This window comes from Lampris incognitus, chromosome 5, assembly GCF_029633865.1.
Source record: "Lampris incognitus isolate fLamInc1 chromosome 5, fLamInc1.hap2, whole genome shotgun sequence".
Taxonomy (NCBI): Eukaryota; Metazoa; Chordata; class Actinopteri; order Lampriformes; family Lampridae; genus Lampris; species Lampris incognitus.
This window is the reverse complement of record NC_079215.1, coordinates 47,648,070-47,666,447: the sequence shown is the minus strand read 5'-3', so window position 1 is coordinate 47,666,447 and position 18,378 is coordinate 47,648,070. Positions and strand designations below refer to the sequence as shown.

The 18,378-nt window shown below is 44.3% G+C and overlaps 1 protein-coding gene across 1 annotated transcript in view; it reads right to left on the bottom strand.

Moving 5' to 3' along the window:
* Window positions 1–661: 661 nt before the first annotated feature.
* The window catches only part of usp43a (ubiquitin specific peptidase 43a), a 215,999-nt gene continuing 198,282 nt past the window's right edge, over window positions 662–18,378 (bottom strand). Inside the window, exons 9-16 of the mRNA XM_056280390.1 lie at window positions 15,159–15,262; window positions 11,132–11,209; window positions 10,839–10,968; window positions 6,918–7,037; window positions 6,439–6,685; window positions 4,618–4,776; window positions 2,054–2,215; window positions 662–1,815 (exon numbers count right to left, since the gene is read on the bottom strand). Coding sequence (XP_056136365.1) covers window positions 662–1,815; window positions 2,054–2,215; window positions 4,618–4,776; window positions 6,439–6,685; window positions 6,918–7,037; window positions 10,839–10,968; window positions 11,132–11,209; window positions 15,159–15,262 — 2,154 coding nt within the window. The remainder of the gene's footprint in view (window positions 1,816–2,053; window positions 2,216–4,617; window positions 4,777–6,438; window positions 6,686–6,917; window positions 7,038–10,838; window positions 10,969–11,131; window positions 11,210–15,158; window positions 15,263–18,378) is intronic.

Genomic DNA, 18,378 nt, shown 5'->3' with positions numbered 1-18,378 from the left:
ATGTCATAAACAAATATCTCATGTACAATACACTTCTAATCCACATTTACAAACAAATGATTCATGGTAAATATTTGATTTTCTCTGGTAATCACAGCCTCGAAAGGCCACCATAAAATGAGCTGACAAAACATTCTCTCACATGGACACAATCAGTTTGTTTGGATTTACGCAGTCTAAAACTGGCTGACCTCAAACATTCATACTTTCATAAGACGTTAATAAAGTTAATGTATGTAGGTGTGTTTATATGCAAGTCTGCAAATCAGCAAATGACAGACATGTGCTTTCCAGTGCTTCATAGACACAAAAACTCATTGGTCTTAACTGCATATTGGTACTCAGGCACTTGTGAAGTTATTAAAAAATGTCAAAAAACAACAATAGAAATAAACTAATAAAATAATCTGACGTACACATCACAATAATATCTGCTCCTGTCCACCAAGTATTAAATTATCCTTCATCTCTTCATACATGTCTCAACTATGAGGTGCGGCCACCAAAGATTGATGACCTTTCATTAAACAAAAAGGCATTACTTTTCAGATTGAGTACTATTGCTTTAATCCTACAGATTGTGCATCATCTAGTTTGGTTGACGTAAGAGGGTGAGAATGTGTGTATACATGTATTGTTTTCAGGAGTCCTGTCTATTGTGTCAGAAGCTGGATTCGGGGACTGTCCTCTTGCGTCCCAAGGAGGTTGTGCTGTAACGGGTTCTCTGGAGGGTGCTATAAGACGGCTTGTCTGTCGTCAGGCTGTGTGCCAGTGGTGGTGCAGACTTCCTGTTACGATGCAAGGAGGCGGTCCGGTGTACATTGGGCTCCATCTTGGTGGGGATGTTGGACGAGCTCTGGGAGCGTTTTATCTCACCTGAGTTGCGTCCCATCTTTCCATTCAGCAGCTCTTTACTGAGATGGTGTGAGCCGTTGGACTTGCTTCCTTCTATAACAGCACCTCCTCCTGCTGCTCCATTGGATATCGAGAGCCTTGAAAAACTCCTTCTGCCTCCCTCATCACTTTCCTTGCTCCTCCTTGAGTCTTTGTCCTTCTTTAGGAAGTTACCTTTGAAGAAAGAGAGCAGCCCCTCATGGCTCTTGGGCTCTTCTTTCCTGGGCTTAGGATTTCCTCCATGAGAAGCTTGGGGTTCACTCTGGGCATCACTCCTTTCAATTTTGTCAACTTTTCCTCTCCTCAGTGTCCCCTCATGGAGGATGGGAGTACTGGAGCTAGGCTTAACTCCAACACTGGAACTCTTTACCTGTGCCCCCTGTGAGCCCTTCAAGGGACTCTGCTTCCTGGAGTCCTTCCTCCTGGTCAAAGTGTTGGTGCTAGAGCTACTGCTCATGGCAGTGACAGGGCCATTATCTCTTGTCTGGCTTCCTTTGGTGTCACGTCTTAGGCTGGATGTCTTGTCCAACGGCCTTCTCTGGCCCTCTGGGACCTGTGGGGACTCGAGCAATGGTTCCTCTCCAACCCTGCCAACACAGCTGAGGCTCGCAGCACTGGATGAACGAACCTGGGCTCCAGCTTTAACTGCTTCCTTGGAACCTGTCGGTCCGGACATCAATGTAGTGATTGGCTCCTTAGTGCAACGTGGCCGACGACCAGATTCCAAGTACTCTACTAGTTCAACAGGGGCTGGAGCTGGGATTGGTGACACTATGGGGTTGGGTTTCCGCTTGTCCTTCGAGCCAAAGGACCAACGCAGGGGAAACACTTTGCTTAAGGTTTCCTTGGTTTTGGTTGGAGTTCTCATGCTCACACTGCGTCCCTGGAGGCCCCTGACAAATGGCCTGCTCTCAAAACCACCTGACAGTTATATAGAAGGGGAAAACACCTTTTAACTTCATGTGAACATCAGATGTGTTCATCTTTTGCTGTAGAATACATTGACGAAACACCCGGAAGTTGCCAATGGTCTTTCCGTGTCATCACAGTAATTATAGTAGTCATAGTTTTACATCAATGCAAAAGCATTATAAAAGGGTAAGAAACATTTAAACATACTAAAATGTATTACAACCCATGTCAGCAAGCAGCTCCTCACCTTTCTCCTCTTTGAGGGGGTTATCATGGAAGACTGGAGAATCTGGGGAGTCAGGTGTGGAGGAGGGGCAAGTGGTAGAGGAACAAGAGACCAGACTCCCTCTTTTACTTTCCCCTGTCAGCCGGATCAGCCAGTGATCTGACATTGATGAGCTGGTGGAGCCTTAGGGTAGAAAGGATAAAGGGGTGAGTGGCAGAAAATAAACCTTTAAAAAAACACTTCTTTTTATGGTTGTACCTTAGCCTTGCTGTCTGTATTATTAAAAGGTTGTTGAACATTTTGAAGCCAAGAGATGCTTCCACCTCAGCTAAGGGCAGTGGTATTAAGTGCCAAGCAATGGCTTGAGAATCTGGGTGTCAACAAAACACTGATTTCACCTAGAATTATCTTGGGAAAAATGTCAAAATTATTTTCATTTTATCCTGAGGAGGACGGCGAATCAATTATGCCTTTATTACGATAAAGCTTAGTGAATTTAGGGGTTTGGTTTCTTTTCTACTGAAAGACTGAATTAACTTTCAACTCAATTGAAATCCACAATATTAACTGCCATTATTGTAGTTAGAGGGGATGAGGGGTAGGTTAGACTTAGGAGTTTCCCATTATCTACACCGGGTAGATGAAAATTGTTTGTGATATGCAAACTAAATTGTGAGCTGGTAAATAAATATATTTGGATTTTCACATGGATCCAAATGCATTCCATCTAGCAATAACTTGTAAGACAGCTAACCTATTGCTAATGATTAATGTGAATGTTTCTTAAGGAAACATTGCTGTTAAATGTTGACAAATCCAAATGCGAATCCTCTATTTAACATTAAAAATTTGTGTGTTGAGCTTTTTGCAATCTCATGACCATTTCTCTCCTAAATGCACCGTCCATCCCTGATCATTTATTTTTTAGTGCTCAAATTAATTAAGGCCATTTTTGTCTAGAGGTATTGTTTTGGTCCAAATTATGATTTCAATGACTGAGTACATAAAAGGAACAAAAAAATCTAATATGGTATATTTTCATAGATATCATCTGGAGTGCCTATGCAAAAGGACATAAAATTTGGTTTGATATTGTGGTTCTCACTTGCCTATTGCCTGCAAACCAACAACAAAAAGTAGTGATCACGTGACTTCACCTTTAATAGCACATGAAGACTTTTTCAGCAATAAGGGAGAATAGCCTCACTACACCATTTCCTGTCTTGTTTTTTTTTTCTTTCATTTTTTTTACAATTTTCACTCTCAAGCCACTGTAAGGGCACATCTTTTAGAAAGACTAGAGTGTTGTGATGATGATGTTTGCACACTCATAATTCAACAGGGGTGACCTTCTCTCTCACTGTAAGGGAACTGAACAAAGAGGTTCAATGCCTCTGGGGACACTTTAAATACATCAAGCAAAGCAGGCATGGAAGAGTCTTTAACAAATACACCAGTCGGCTAAAACATTAAAACCACCTGAGGCCACTGCCATCAGGGAATGCCGTTGCCATGAAGGGGTGCACTTAGTCTGCTACAATGTTTAGGTAGGTGGTGTGTGTCAAAGTAAAATCCACATGAATGCCAGGATCCAAGGTTTCCCAGCAGAACATTGCCCAGAGCATCACACTGCCTCCTCCGGCTTGCTTTCTTCCCATAATGCATCCTGGTGCCATCTCTTCCCCAGGTATACAATTCACATGCACATTTATCACATGCACATTTATTCACATTTATCAGACCATGCACATACACATTTATTCACATTTATCACACCAGGCCACCTTCTTCCACTACTCCATGGTCCAGTTCTGACACTCATGTGCCCATTGTGGGTGCTTTTGATGGTGGACACGGGTCATCATGGGCACTCTGACCAGTGCTGCTATGCAACCATATACGTAGCAAGCTGTGACACACTGTATGTTCCGACACCTGTTTATCATAGCCAGCATTAACTTTTTTAGGAATTTGAGCTACAATAGCACTTTTGTGGGATTGGACCAGACGATTAGCCTTGCTCCCCATGAGCATCAATGAGCCTCGGGTGCCCATAACCCTGTCACCGGTTCACTGGCTGTCCTTCCTTGGATCACTTTTGGTAGGTACTGACCACTGCATACCAGGAACATCCCACAAGATCTGCCGTTTTGGGGATGCTCTGACCCAGTCATCTAACCATCACATTTTGGCCCTTGTCAAAGTTGCTCAGATCCTTACGCTTGCCCATTTTTCCTGGTTCCAACACATCAATTTTAAGAACTGACTGTTCACCTGCTGCCTAATATATCCCATCCCTTGATAGATGCCATTGTTCCGAGATAATCAATATATTATGCACTTACCTGTAAGTGGTTTTAATGTTTTGGCTGATCGGTGTATATTCATATTCATAGTCAGGGACTTTCAAATGACAAAATCTATTTGGGTTACAATAAAATAAATTTAAAAATTCACCGCAATGAGCTTGAACAGAGAAATGTGTCAAGCATACAATAGACTTGGGGCACAACTGGACAAAAATAGTAAGACAATTATACAACACTGTGACCATGAAACCAACTAGCCAGGAGTGCTATTATTACCTTTGAGGGAGCTGCTAGCAGACCAGGGAGGAATGGTGTTGCGTCTCTGATAAAAAAGGATGTAGGCCCCTCTGGTGCATATTTCCTCTTCTGGCACCAGGTCTACGCTGCTGTCATCATAGCTATACCACTGGCCATCAACTGAGTTCCTACAGTAGGCTGGGTAAAGAAATAAAAATAGAGCTATGAAAGGGTCGGACCAATGATGTATTTGGTTTAGTCCTATGACAAAGTTTTAATTTTAACATTTCATGGACACAGCCTTTGACCCGGGCTTACTTTCAGAGAGCCCTTTGGAGGCCCAACACATGAAATGAAATGTCTTTAGTTGTTTGTCTGTTTTTGTTAAAATAGTAACAAACATCATTCAAGGTAACCATTTCTGACTGGTTTACAACCAAACTAGTAACGTTGGCCTACTTTGAAGCTTATTTTCTTAATGAAATGCAAGAGCTTTGTTTCAGACCTAACCCTAACCCAAGCAATTCAGGACCCATTCTTGTAGTAATGCCCTGGATGGTTAGCAGGATTGCAAATTAAAAGGTGACTTATTTCATTCAAGTTATTTTGTTTGTTTTGTCACCTTTATATATTTCTGATTTCACAAGTATGATTTCACAAGGATTTTTTTCAGCATGATTTCCATACTGGTGGTGGTTGAGGCCTGGGTTACCAATGACGCCACTGGTATTGTTGGCCAGCAGGGTGCCAGTGGAAACTATGCTACTGTTGGGCAAAGGAGAAGGAGAGGGGGAAGGCATGTCTAGAAGCAGTAGGAGAGGAGGAAGGGTAGGAGTGTGGAGGTGAGAGTCAGAACTTTGAATGTTGGCACTATGATTGGTAAAGGGAGAGAGTTGGCTGATATGATGGAGAGAAGGAAGGCAGGTATACTGTGTGGGCAAGAGACCAGGTGGAAGCGGAGTGTGGCCAGGAGCATAGGAGGTGGTTTCAAACTCTTCTACCATGGACATTAACAACGAAGTCCTGGATGTAGCTGTCTACAAATACTGTACAGTATGTAGCCCAAGGAACAATCCTTGCCCTATATTGTTATCTAGTGGTTATTGGTGGTATTGCCACATGAGGTGACCAGAAAAAAACAAATTGTACAATGCAATGACAAAATGTCAAGTTAGCTTAGGTTAATTTACCCACTCAGTAGGTCACCTTAGCCATCATCGCAACAATTGCCCCCCCCCCCCACCCCGAGAGATATGGCAGGAGCTGCCACTGCCCACGAGCATAGTGTAACAGGTACCATTCTAGCCAGTAACTAGCCAGTGCTAATAGTGAAAAGTGGACATCATCAGTGCTAACACTCTTTCCATATAGGTGACCATTGTGTTCCTTATAGTCAAAGTCTAGCTTCCCCTTGACAAGGCTGTGGCTATTTGGAATGCTTTTCAGCCTGAGGACAGTCTGTCTTCTCCTTCAGCTATTCCTGAAACTTGCTCTTCTTTGTTGAACTTGCTGAACATGAACATTTTAAAAAGACGGTTAGGGCTCCATGGGAGCAAGCTTTTGGGAGGGAACTAATTTGCAGTCCAATATTCCAAAAGAGAGTGAGCCAAATTCAGTGATAATAACAAAAACAAATGGAAAGTGATCTGAACCAAGGTTTACACCACAAATCTGTCACTACACACATAGGGTCAAATAAAACCTAAATTGAGCTGAAAATCTTACATAGTATACCTTTAAGCATGGCACCAACATATGCTCTCACTGTAATCAACAGTGGTACTAAATAACCCTTCGGTCATTTCAGCTAATCATGCACAAAAGCTGGCAAGTAGGTAGGTATACCACACCATTCCATACCGGTATAATGTCCTCCGTGCATGCCTCCATGGTGGTTACACACCGCATAAAGGTCATACAAGTAGTCGAGGGGGAGGGTCATGTCCGAAGGTTGTTCTTGGCCTGAGGGCTGCTTCCAGGCGGAAGGCCATGTCCCAAGATTCAGGTTCTTCATACTCTGGCTCCTCTTGACCACATGAGGGGCCATGTCCAACCCAGTAAGGGGAAATCGCACCAGGGTGGACAGCTTGTTTCTCCGCTCACCCACCTGTTTCAATATTTCTTGTGAGTTTCCAAATGTGTGTGTGTGTGTGTGTGTCATGGGCAGTAAAACAGGTGCAAAACATATAGAAGAAATTTGCAAAGAGAAAGAAACCTGTATAGCTTCCCTTTTCAAAACTGTTACTTATTAGTTTCACCTTTCCAAAATATATGGAAGTTATTTGTCATGAGAAAACCAAAATTAACCATAGGGCATATAAAAGGACACAAGTGTTTACCTGTCTGAAGCGCTTGAGATGGAGGATGAGGATGTCAGGGAGTGTCCAAAGGCTCATTTTTACCATACCTTGCTGAAGTTGCTTACAGTGAGGGCACTTCCAGGCATCATCTGGGGCAAGCTGGAAGAAATAAACACAAATCAAATATTGTGGGGTGTCTGGATAGCGTAGTGGTCTCTTCCGTTGCCTACCAACACGGGAATCGCCAGTTTGAATCCCCGTGTTACTGGCCATGACTCTGGGTGGGAAGCCAGATGTGGGTATGCGTCCTGGTCGCTGCATTTAGCGCCTCCTCTGGTCAGTCGGGGCACCTGTTTGGGGGGAGGGGGAACTGGGGTAATAGCGTGATCCTCCCACATACTACGTACCCCTGGTGAAACTCCTCACCGTCAAGTGAAAAGAAGCGGCTGGAGACTCCACATGTATCGGAGGAAGCATGTGATAGTCTGCAGCCCTCCCTGGATCAGCAGAGGGGGTGGAGCAGCGACTGGGATGGCTCGGAAGAGTGGGGTAATTGCCCAAGTACAATTGGGGAGAAAAGGGGAAAAGAAAAAAAAATATTGAGGAAAATGACTTATGATTCATTTGAGTGCTTTGTAAACAATGGCACCTCTGTCTAAACTGCATTCAGGCTTACTGTGTGAACACTGACCCTTTTCCATTTTCTTTGTAACATTACCCAAGCATAAATGACATGTACTTGTCACCAATAAGAACTCCATAGATAGCATCTTTAATATTTAATGTATAACCTATGTGAATAGGACAAATGTAGATAAGAATAGGGTTTCAGAAGAACAACTTTATATGCTCAGAGGTGATTTTGTGGATGTCTCCATAACCTCTGAAATCAAATGTGTGCCTTCGCGGGCATAAGGTCACAACTCTAGAGATACGTGGATTGTATTTTCTTTATTAAAAATATCTTTCCTGTCTGGGTAGTGTAGCGGTCTATTCTGTTGCCTACCAACATGGGGATCGCCGGTTTGAATCCCCGTGTTACCTCTGGCTTGGTTGGACATCCCTACAGACACAATTGGCTGTGTTTGCGGGTGGGAAACTGGATGTGGGTATTTGTCCTGGTTGCTGCACTGGCACCTCCTCTGGTCGGTCGGGGTGCCTGTTAATGGGGGAGGGGGAACTGGGGGGAATAGCATGATCCTCCCACACGCTATGTCCCCCTTGCAAAACTCCTCGCTGTCAGGTGAAAAGAAGCAGCTGGTGACTCCACGTGTTTCGGAGGAGGCATGTGGTAGTCTGCAGCCCTCCCTGGATCGGCAGAGAGGGTACAGCAACGACCCGACCGAGACGGCTTGGAAGAGTGGGGTAATTGGCCAGGTACAATTGGGGAGAAAAATGGGGAAAGATCCAAAAAAAAAAATCCTTTCCTTACTCTTAATTTACACAAATTACAATCCTAAATACTCTTGTAGTGTCCACATGTTTTCACTCACCATCCCTGGATAACTGGCTTACTGCAGTAAGTGACTTGTTACAGTCAAGATCACAATATTTTGATAGCTGGCTTGTGGCAGCCAAGTTTTAATAGTAACATCCTTTGTTGATCCATTAACAACAGCTCTTCATGTGTTTGTGAATCAGCTTTCACCAAGTGTTGGGTCACACTCAGGAATATAAACTTGGACTAGATCATTTCCAGCCCAACCGGTGTTACCCTACTGATGATGTGCAGATGCAATTGTGACGAATCTTGTTGATAACAAATTATTTTTAGATGAGAGGGAGCATCGCCTATTAGCATTGAGGAGGGAGAGGTAGTGCTGGCTCTTAACCCCTGAATGATGGCTATGGATACCTCTGGACACGGGCTCCCATCCACATGTTCACCACTGAAAGCTTTTTAAATAAGCCTCCTTTAAAGTTAGTTCAGTGTCACTCACACAGTCGCTTTATTTGACTGTACCCTCCCATACAAAAATGGATAAAATTAAAAAAATGAGTAAATAACTGTTGTATTTCCTGCATTTTTTCCATAATATGCCCATACAAAAACCATCACCAAGTGCTCTGGCACAGTGGTTCTCTTTTGCCCTCAAGGTGCCCTGTATCCAGGGAAATGTTCCAGGGGCCCCACAGGAGACATGATGATAACCTGTCTGCCCATCATCACTGTGGCCCCGCTGCTGTTAATCGAGCTTATTCCATGTGACACCATGAAAGCATAAAGGTGATTTAAAAACAACATTTGGCGTTTTAGCAATCCTAATATTTACAAAGCAGAAAGTTCTTCTGATTCCCATTTATAGTAAACACCAGAATATTACATCTACAGAGAGGAAGGAGACCGTTGTATTTTATATAATATTAACTGCTTGCTTTGTGTTATTTATTCACTGAATTATTACTTATGTCTGGCGGCCTGTGCAGGGTGTCTCCCCACCCGCCGCCAAATGACTGCTGGGATAGGCTCCAGCATCCCACGACCTTGAGAGCAGGATAAGCAGTTTGGATAATGGATGGAATGGATGGATGGATATTATTTATGTCTTCACGTTTTGTCATTGGAGCTTTCAATAATTTCTTTTTTTGTTTCTCCCCAATTGTACCCGGCCAATTACCCTATTTTCCAAGGCGTCCTGATCACTGCTCCACCTCCTCTGCCGAGCAGGGGAGGGCTGCAGACTACCATATGTCTCCTCTGATACATGTGGAGTCGCCAGCTGCTTTTTTTCACCTGACAGTGAGGAGGGCGTTTTTTTTTGGTCTTTTTTTGCCCGTCAGTCAGTCCAAATGCTACGGGAGAATAGGTCCAACAAAGACAGACATTTTTTTTTGTTGGATTTTCTCCCCCTTTTCCCCCCCCAATTGTACTTGGCCAATTACCCCACTCTTCCAACCCATGCTGGTCGCTGCTCCACTCCCTCTGCCGATCCGGGCAGGGCTGCAGACTACCACATGCCTCCTCTGATACGTGTGGAGTCGCCAGCTGCTTCTTTTCACCTGACAGTGAGGGGTTTCACCAGGGGGACGTAGCACGTGGGAGGATCACATTATTCCCCCCAGTTCCCCCTCTCCCTCGAACAGCCGCCTCAACCGACCAGAGGGGGCGCTAGTGCAGCGACCAGGATGAATACCCACCCGCATACACGGCCAATTGTGTCTATAGGGACGCCCGACCAAGCTGGAGGTAACACGAGGATTCGAACCAGCGATCCCATGTTGGTAGGCAACAGAATAGACCGCTATGCTACCTGGCCTAAAGATCATAGACATTTAAATCAAAGAAGAGGAGACGCTTGCCATTGAAACTAAATTGGAGCATAAATGAGCTCAAGCAGCCCTTCAAGCTTTCCAGTGTTTAATTCTCACACATAGCCACAGACTCTCTCTCAACCTTTTCTGGACAAATAGCTGAATTTAATCTCTTTAGAAGAGCTATCTTAATTTAACAACTGTCCAACCAGCAGACTGCTTCCTAGTGCTTTAGGCAGAATTTGTCAGAATATGGGTCTTTTTTTGTTTGTTTGTTAAAGTTTAAGCAAATAAATCTCTAACATAATATAGTCTCATTGTTAATACTTAAAAAAAAGTAACGGTTTAATACCTCAATTTTTGCAGTGATAAATTCAACAACAATAACAACAACAACAAGAGGAATATATTGTTTGAATAAATTTGAGAGTAGGAGTAAAAATTACACATTTTCAGTGTTATCTTCAATTTAAGACTACCATTTGATGTTGAGCAGCTTTATAGTGTAAATACAGGCCTTGTGCTATGCAAAAGACAAGATTAGAAAAGAGCCTCTTTCTTTTTCTTGGATATAAATCAAGTTTATGGGTTTATAGATTTGAACAGTAAGTCATAAATCTGTGGGTTTTGACAGAAAGGGGGGAGCTGTGATGGATTAATCGTGTTAAAGTAAGAGTCTTGCTTGTTGAGTCTGATCATCAGTCTCACCTGCTCCTCTTTGGTATACAGCTGAAAAGACTCGTCCAGGGTGCAGCTGTGCTGCTGAAGATGGTACTGCTGCTGGCTCCTCACACTCTCTGCATCCTTGACAACTTCCTCCTGGATGCAGCCAAACAGACTACACCGTGCGTGTGCACACACACACACACACACACACACACACACACACACACACACACACACACACACACACACACGCTTACTTGACTCTCAAAACTTTGAGATGCAGGGGTAGAGTATGTGTATGGGTGTGTATGTGTGCATCCGTTTATGATGCTCACCATTCTTTGATATTGTGTTCCCACTCGATGACAAGTTTCACATGAGGAGGACCCCCTGGACCACAGAACTTCAAAGCTCTTCAATAAAACAGAAAGGAGTCAATGAAAACAGAGTTACACTCAATCCTAAAACACAAATCTCATGTGGTATTCCCTCTATATTCTCAGAGAGTTAAACTGACATAGCTGAAATATTGACAGATTGTAAATGTTAATCAGAAGCAAAAATAATTTCCCCTAACAAGAAAAGTAAGAACCAATAAAAGCTTGTATCTATGGTATCATTATGTGACTAAACCTTGGCCTGCTCAACTGAAAATGAATTGGAGATCTAACAGCTGATGTTTTTTTTTATCCCCCAAGCGACCACTCGCTACCAGCATGCTCGAATGTAAAAGTGCAATATGAGAAGGTTCAATTTGAATTAAGTTATTGGTTTCTAGCCTACAAGTCTAGAACCAAGTTTCATCAATGCCCGATAAATGCCTTATACGTCTACAGCCCTTACTGGCCAGTTCTGGTCTCCAGCTGAGCAACTACTTTGAGTGCAGCCACTGCCATGACCCCTACTGCTACGCTCACTAGCTCCACCCTGTGGCCTGTGCTCCCAATCACTTCATCATCATCGGTGGTCACTCAGGGTCAAGTATGACCATCCTCCCTCTAGGTCTTCAGATGGGCGTAGAGGCCGATCCTGGAGCCGCATAATGGAAGGACGTCTGCGCGTGACAGCTTTTTACATGGAGTGGCTGATGTACCTGCAGCCACCACACGGTCCTTGGCAGGGGCTGGTCAAAGTCCAATAGCATGGAGAACCAAGATGATTGGGGACCATCCTCTGTCGCAACCTTCATCTGCCTTCACTGCCATTGAGGGGCAGAGGGGGTGGGGAGTAGCAACCGGGACGGCTTGGAAGAGTGGGGTAATTGGCCAAGTACAATTGGGGAGAAAAAGGGCGGGGGGGGACCCCCACGAATAAATAAATAAATAAATAAATAAATAGATAGATAAATAAATAAATAAACAAACAAACCAAGCTGTGATGAAGGTGGGGAGGGCAGCATGCAAAGTATAGACAGGGGGTATTTTCACCCATTATGTGGTTTGTTTGATCGATGCCCTGGTGGTATTCAGTTGAGCTGTTTTAGTTGAGTAAACTTACAAAAACTTTACCTTATCCAATATATATTTCATTTCCTAAACTAAAATATTGTAGCGAATTCGGAGGACAACGCAACCACAGGAACTGCCGCGGCCGGGAAGCGAACCCGTATCGCCCGCACCGCAGGAGGCATCGCTAACCGCTCGACTAGAGTGTCGGATCCCCCAGCCAGCGGCCAGCGTGTCTACTAATCCATGCACGTTACACTACCCCCTCCCCTTCGGGAAGCACGTCCCCGCGCTTAAGCATATCAGCTCCTTCACGCCTCAGGGCGCATACGCTTCCGATGGCCTTACGGTCGCTCCATCCCGCTTCTGACACCAATGTAGCGAATTCGGGGGACAACGCAACCACAGGAACTGCCGCGGCCGGGAAGCGAACCCATATCGCCCGCACCGCAGGAGGCATCGCTAACCGCTAGACTAAAGGGTCAGACCCGTGAGCCAGCGGCCAGCATGTCTACTAATCCATGCACGTTACAATATAAACTTAATCAAAGTTTTCTCATCTGCCTTAACCATGTTTAATCAAACCCTAATAAACAGAAAACGGCAATATGGGTTTGTGTGATAGACGAGGCCCCCCAAGTCAGTTTTGAGGGAGTTATGGATAAAATGAAACGTTATTTGGGTGCAGGTGCACGTTGTTCATAAACTTAATTAGTATTGCTTCCAGCTCATTCCACCACTGTCCGAGGCGAAAACCATACCTTGTTTGCCACAGACATAGATAAAGAAATCTTGTACTCGGAGAGCTTCCAGCGATAGGAGCTGAGAAGCCCGCTGTGTATTTTGTGTCACAGTGTGTCACCAAAACAGGCTGACCTGTAAATCCACAACAGCGGACATATAATTATGGCTGCTGACATGCTATTTGTTCGGATGATGAATGTGCATATGCAAGTGAGTTAGCCAAATTCGGCATCCACTTTGAAGAACTCAGCTACGATGCTTCATTCTACTGTCAGATCTAGAATCAAATGGAGAGTTGGTATTTTTTGGTGTTTAGATAGGTAGTTAGATAGACAGTTTAATAGGAATACAATTAAAAGAACCAGGGATTCACATAGCCTGGACTTTTCAGAAGAATATCCACTGTTTTGCTCTGACTTTTAGCCTTTTACAATTTTACTTTGACCCTTTGTGCTGCACCCGATTCGTCTTAGTAATTTTGATGGCTTCAGCATAGGCAGCAGTAGATGGGCTGCATTACAGTGCAATTATCAAAAAGGGCTCTTATATCTTGACTTGCAGCACCGACATCTTTTTAAGCTGAAGAAAAGAACACGCAACAGCAATCAGATCCACATACTGGCCAACACACAATCACTTTTTTACACCTTCCCTGTGATTAATCGAGCAATATCACCTCACCTTTTTAAATCCCATCTCAGCTGAAGTATTCCCAATGTGGCAACAAAAATGGAGAGGGGGAAAAAAGAGTGACACAACGAGTCAGTTGTACCCAGGCAATTACCCCACTCTTCCGAGATGTCCCGGTCACTGCTCCACCCCTTCTAACAATCCGGGGAGGGCTGCAGACTACCACATGCCTCCTCTGAAACACGTGGCGTCGCCAGCCGCTTCTTTTCACCCGACAGTGAGGAGTTTCACCAGGGGGACGTAGCGTGTGAGAGGATCATGCTATTCTCCCCAGCCCCCCCCCCCAACCAGGCACCCCGACCGACCAGAGGAGGCGCTAGTGCAGCAACCAGGACACATACCCACATCCAGCTTCCCATCCGCAGAAACAGCCAATTGTGTCTGTAGGGATGACCGACCAAGCCAGAGGTAACATGGGGATTGGAATTGGCGATCCCTGTGTTGGTGGGTAATAGAATAGACCGCCATGCTACCCGGACACCACTGACATTTATTGTAAGACCAAAATGTGTATTAAAACCTCAGAACAGAGACAGGCCATGGTACATGCCCAAAGCATATATGTTAGCTATTGCACAGTAAATTTGTCAGGACTAATGTTGTTGTCTTCGCCTTCTTCTTTGTATTTTATATCAATGTGCACAGATGTGCACGTGTGTCCTTGTGTATTTGCTAGGAGTAAACATGATACAAATAATATAGGGAACTGCTTCTCCTATTGTGCTCTGTCAAACCACTTGTGGTCCACATCTTCACCAGATAACTTTAATGTCCCCTTCAAACCATGCAAATTTGCAGGTCAAAGTTTACAAAAGTTGAACTCAAATAAATTAATTTCTGTGTGAAATATGGCCATCAAAAATGCTGGTGTGACCAGAGATATGTGCTGGAACACACGGCCTTCAGTTTCATGTTAGGTGTGCAGTTTCAGACGAACTTAAGTTCATTTGCATACACCTACCCTTTTGCAACTAAAATTCAAAAATATGTCTAATCTAGAAGGATGATCTGACCTTTTGTCCTTCCAACATCTCAATGGGAGGAATTTGTTAGAAGCTATATGGCGTCACTTTGCAGCTGTCTATCAGACAGGAAATACCAGGTTATCTGTATTATGTCCAGCTGACAGTGTTACACTCTTCCTGCCCTTGGCTTATCACACGCACAGTGGGTTGGCTGTTTTTCATAGCAGCCAGAATGACCCAGGGCAGACAGCACCTCAATAATGGTGCTTCATTATGAGACGAGAGAGTCTTTGTGGTGCCACAAGTTTATCAGAGCGCCAAGGCTTACTCTTACACTACCATATTAAACAATGGCTGATATTTCAGGTCAGTTATGTGCAAGGGCTATATTACGATGCTTGGATGGTTTCCTTTCCTTTACGTATGGATTTGGTGTGTTAGCATTTATTTGCATAGTACAGCATAATATCACAGAGGTGGTCTTTTTTTGGGTGTATGGTTGTGGCTGTATTTGCTACCTGTCCATTGCAGGGTGGTACAGTGGCTTGTTGTCCTGTGGTGACAGGTAGTTGTAAGCTGCCGATCCTCCAACCACTCGGATTTTAAACAGCACCCCAGCATTCTGCAGAGAGAGAGACCGACATTAGCTATGGGAAGCATTTTTTTTTTCAACGACGATGCTGAGGCAATGTACTGATGATGGGCAGTGGAGTGAACGAACGTGTGCCATTTATTCATTTTACAAAAACATGGCATTAACTGATAATATAGTCACGTTCACATTTTACTCATTTGGCAGATGCTTTTACCCAAAGCGACTTAAAAGGGAGTCATTAATGAGCAGAAGGAAACGAGTGTAGGCAACTGGCATAGCAGAGAGATACACAGTATTGGTATCATCACCGAGAGAATGTTAAGTCTACGAGCACCATAGATTAGGAGGCAATGGTACAAAAGGACAAATCAAGTGCGAACACTAAAAACAGTGAGGCAAACAAGTGCAAGGGGAAAAGGCCTTTACATATGGCACAACAGTGGCAACCAGTGCCAGGTCATGGGTTAATATACCTGCAACCACAGACCATTTCAGAGTGAAGGTAGGCCTTCAAGAGAATTACATCTTAACCACTGAGCCACTCCCCCCCCCCCTTTCTATTTTTCCCCAATTGCACTTGGCCAATTACCCCACTCTTCTGAGCCATCCCAGTTGCTACTCCACCCCCTCTGCCAATCCGGGGAGGGCTACAGACTATCACATGCCTCCCCTGATATATGTGGAGTCACCAGCCACTTCTTTTCACCTGACAGTGAGGAGTTTCGCCAGGGGGACGTAGCGCGTGGGAGGATCACGCTATTCCCCCCAGTTCGCTCTCCCCCCCAAAGACGCCCCAACTGACCAGAGGAGGCGCTAGTGCAGCGACCAGGACACATACCCACATCCGGCTTCCCACCAGCAGACACAGCCAATTGTGTCTGTAGGGATGCCCAACCAAGCTGGAGGTAACACGGGGATTCGTACCGGCGATCTCCATGTTGGTAGGCAACGGAATAGACTGCTATGCCACCCGGACGCCACATAGCCACCTACTTCTTGAAGTAAGTAAGTGAGTCAGTAGTTCTGATGGAGACTGAGAGGTCATTCTACCATTTTGGGGTTAGGTGAGAGAAAAGCCAGGATCTAGAGGTTGTCATTTAGTAGGTGGGACAGATAGTAGCTTACTACTAGCAGAGCGAAGAGACTGAGGAGGCGTTTACATGTTGATACAGGACTGCAGGTAACTAGGTGCAGGTCCATGAGCTGACCCGAAATCCCAACACGAAGATTTTGAACTTTATTCAAGCAGCAAGTGGAAGGAGGTGTAAGGATAATAACACCTGACACAGTTTAACTCCCACCTCAAATAAACTTTGGTTTCTGGCTGGCTTGCTCTTATGTTAATTGTTTTTTTTTTTAATCCGCACAATGATTTTATGTTTTGGGGTAAAGTTTTAAGGGGTTATTGGGAGAACCTTGGAACTTTGCAAAGATCTGCTATATTATTAAAAGGTTAAAATACACTGCTGCAACTAAAACTCTTGCCCTCTCTATAACAGACATGCAGAGAATTGTGAAAGCAGTTCTCCAGTAACCTTAGATAGAGACAGATATCTGCACTGTAAATATCACAGTGGTGTTAGTGAGACTATTTTTTCTAACTCTGAAAAAAATATGAAATGAGATACATTTTCAATCAACAACATTTTGACTGATGCTGACTAATAACTGTCTTGGCACTGGGCAGGAGTTATTCTCACATATTCATACCAAATGTCTGCAAGTGCAATTCGTATTTCAAACTTCTGGTGGGAGCCATTCTGCCTGGGAATAAAGGGAGTACAAAATAAAACTGTGCTTGTACCCACAGGTTTATTGACTATACAAAGTAAAGTTTATCTATATAGCTCCTTATCACAGCTGCAGTCTCAAAAGGCTTTACATGCCCACAATGAAAACAGGTAGATAACGTCCGGGTGGTGTGGCGGTCTATTCCGTTGCCTACCAACATGGGGCTCGGCAGTTTGAATCCCCGTGTTACCGTCGGCTTGGTCGGGCATCCCTACAGACACAATTGGCTGTGTCTGCGGGTGGGAAGCTGGATGTGGGTATGTGTCCTGGTCGCTGCATTAGCGCCTCCTCTGGTCCGTCGGGGGGAGGGGGAACTGGGGGGAATAGCGTGATCCTGCCAGTTGCTACGTCCCCCTGGTGAAACTCTGGCGACTCTGCATGTTTCGGAGGAGGCATGTGGTAGTCTGCAGCCCTGCCCGGTTCAGCAGAGGGGGTGCAGCAGTGACCAGTACGGCTCGGAAGAATGGGGTAATTGGCCGGATGCAATTGGTGAGGAAAAGAGGGAAAAAAAGAAAAGAAAAAAAAAAGACCTCCACTACAGCTGTTAAGAGCACAGTCATCAGCATTTACGACATGGTTCATCTTACTACCTTTGTGCTGGAATGGAGAAATTATTTTCTGGGCAGGGCCACAAGGCCTTTGCCTAGGCAGCAACTTCAAAAGTGGGCTCTATTAGGAATCACACAGTGGAATCAGTTTGCTAATTCGCTCATTCTAGAGGGCCTCAGTAAGAGAATAGGAGCAGCAGTAGACCATAGAGAGAAATAAATTGGTTAGTTAATCGGGGCCTGAAGCAGCAAATGAAAATGGTAGACTCCTGCTCTCCATTTGTCTGGGGCTCGGGCAAGAATACATATTTGGTGTGGACTTATAGGACTTAGGTGTGGCTGCACTCTGTGGAAGCAGAACAGACAAATTGAGTTTGGCTCCTCTTTACCCTTAGACAAAGCAAGCACACACACACCACACACACATGACTTTTTGACTATTTCGGGTATTGCAGGCCATGTTTTTATGCGTTGGCCTGTTTACCTGCTATAACCTAAGGAGTCAAAAACTCTGCTTTTTATGATATATTTTCACCCAAATTTGGTTATGCATATTTCTTGCCAGTTTATAACATATCACATTATGATTTGAGATTGACTCAACATTTTTTTTTACATATAATCAATAGTATCACATGACACAGTACTGCTTGGCATCCTCCTCATCATATTCTTCATATATCTTCATATTCTTCATATATCTTCATATTCATCATATGTCTTATAATTCCATTATAAGAGACAGCCTACAGGGATGAGATTCAGCACCTCAAATCATGGTGCACCACTAACAATCTTGTCCTC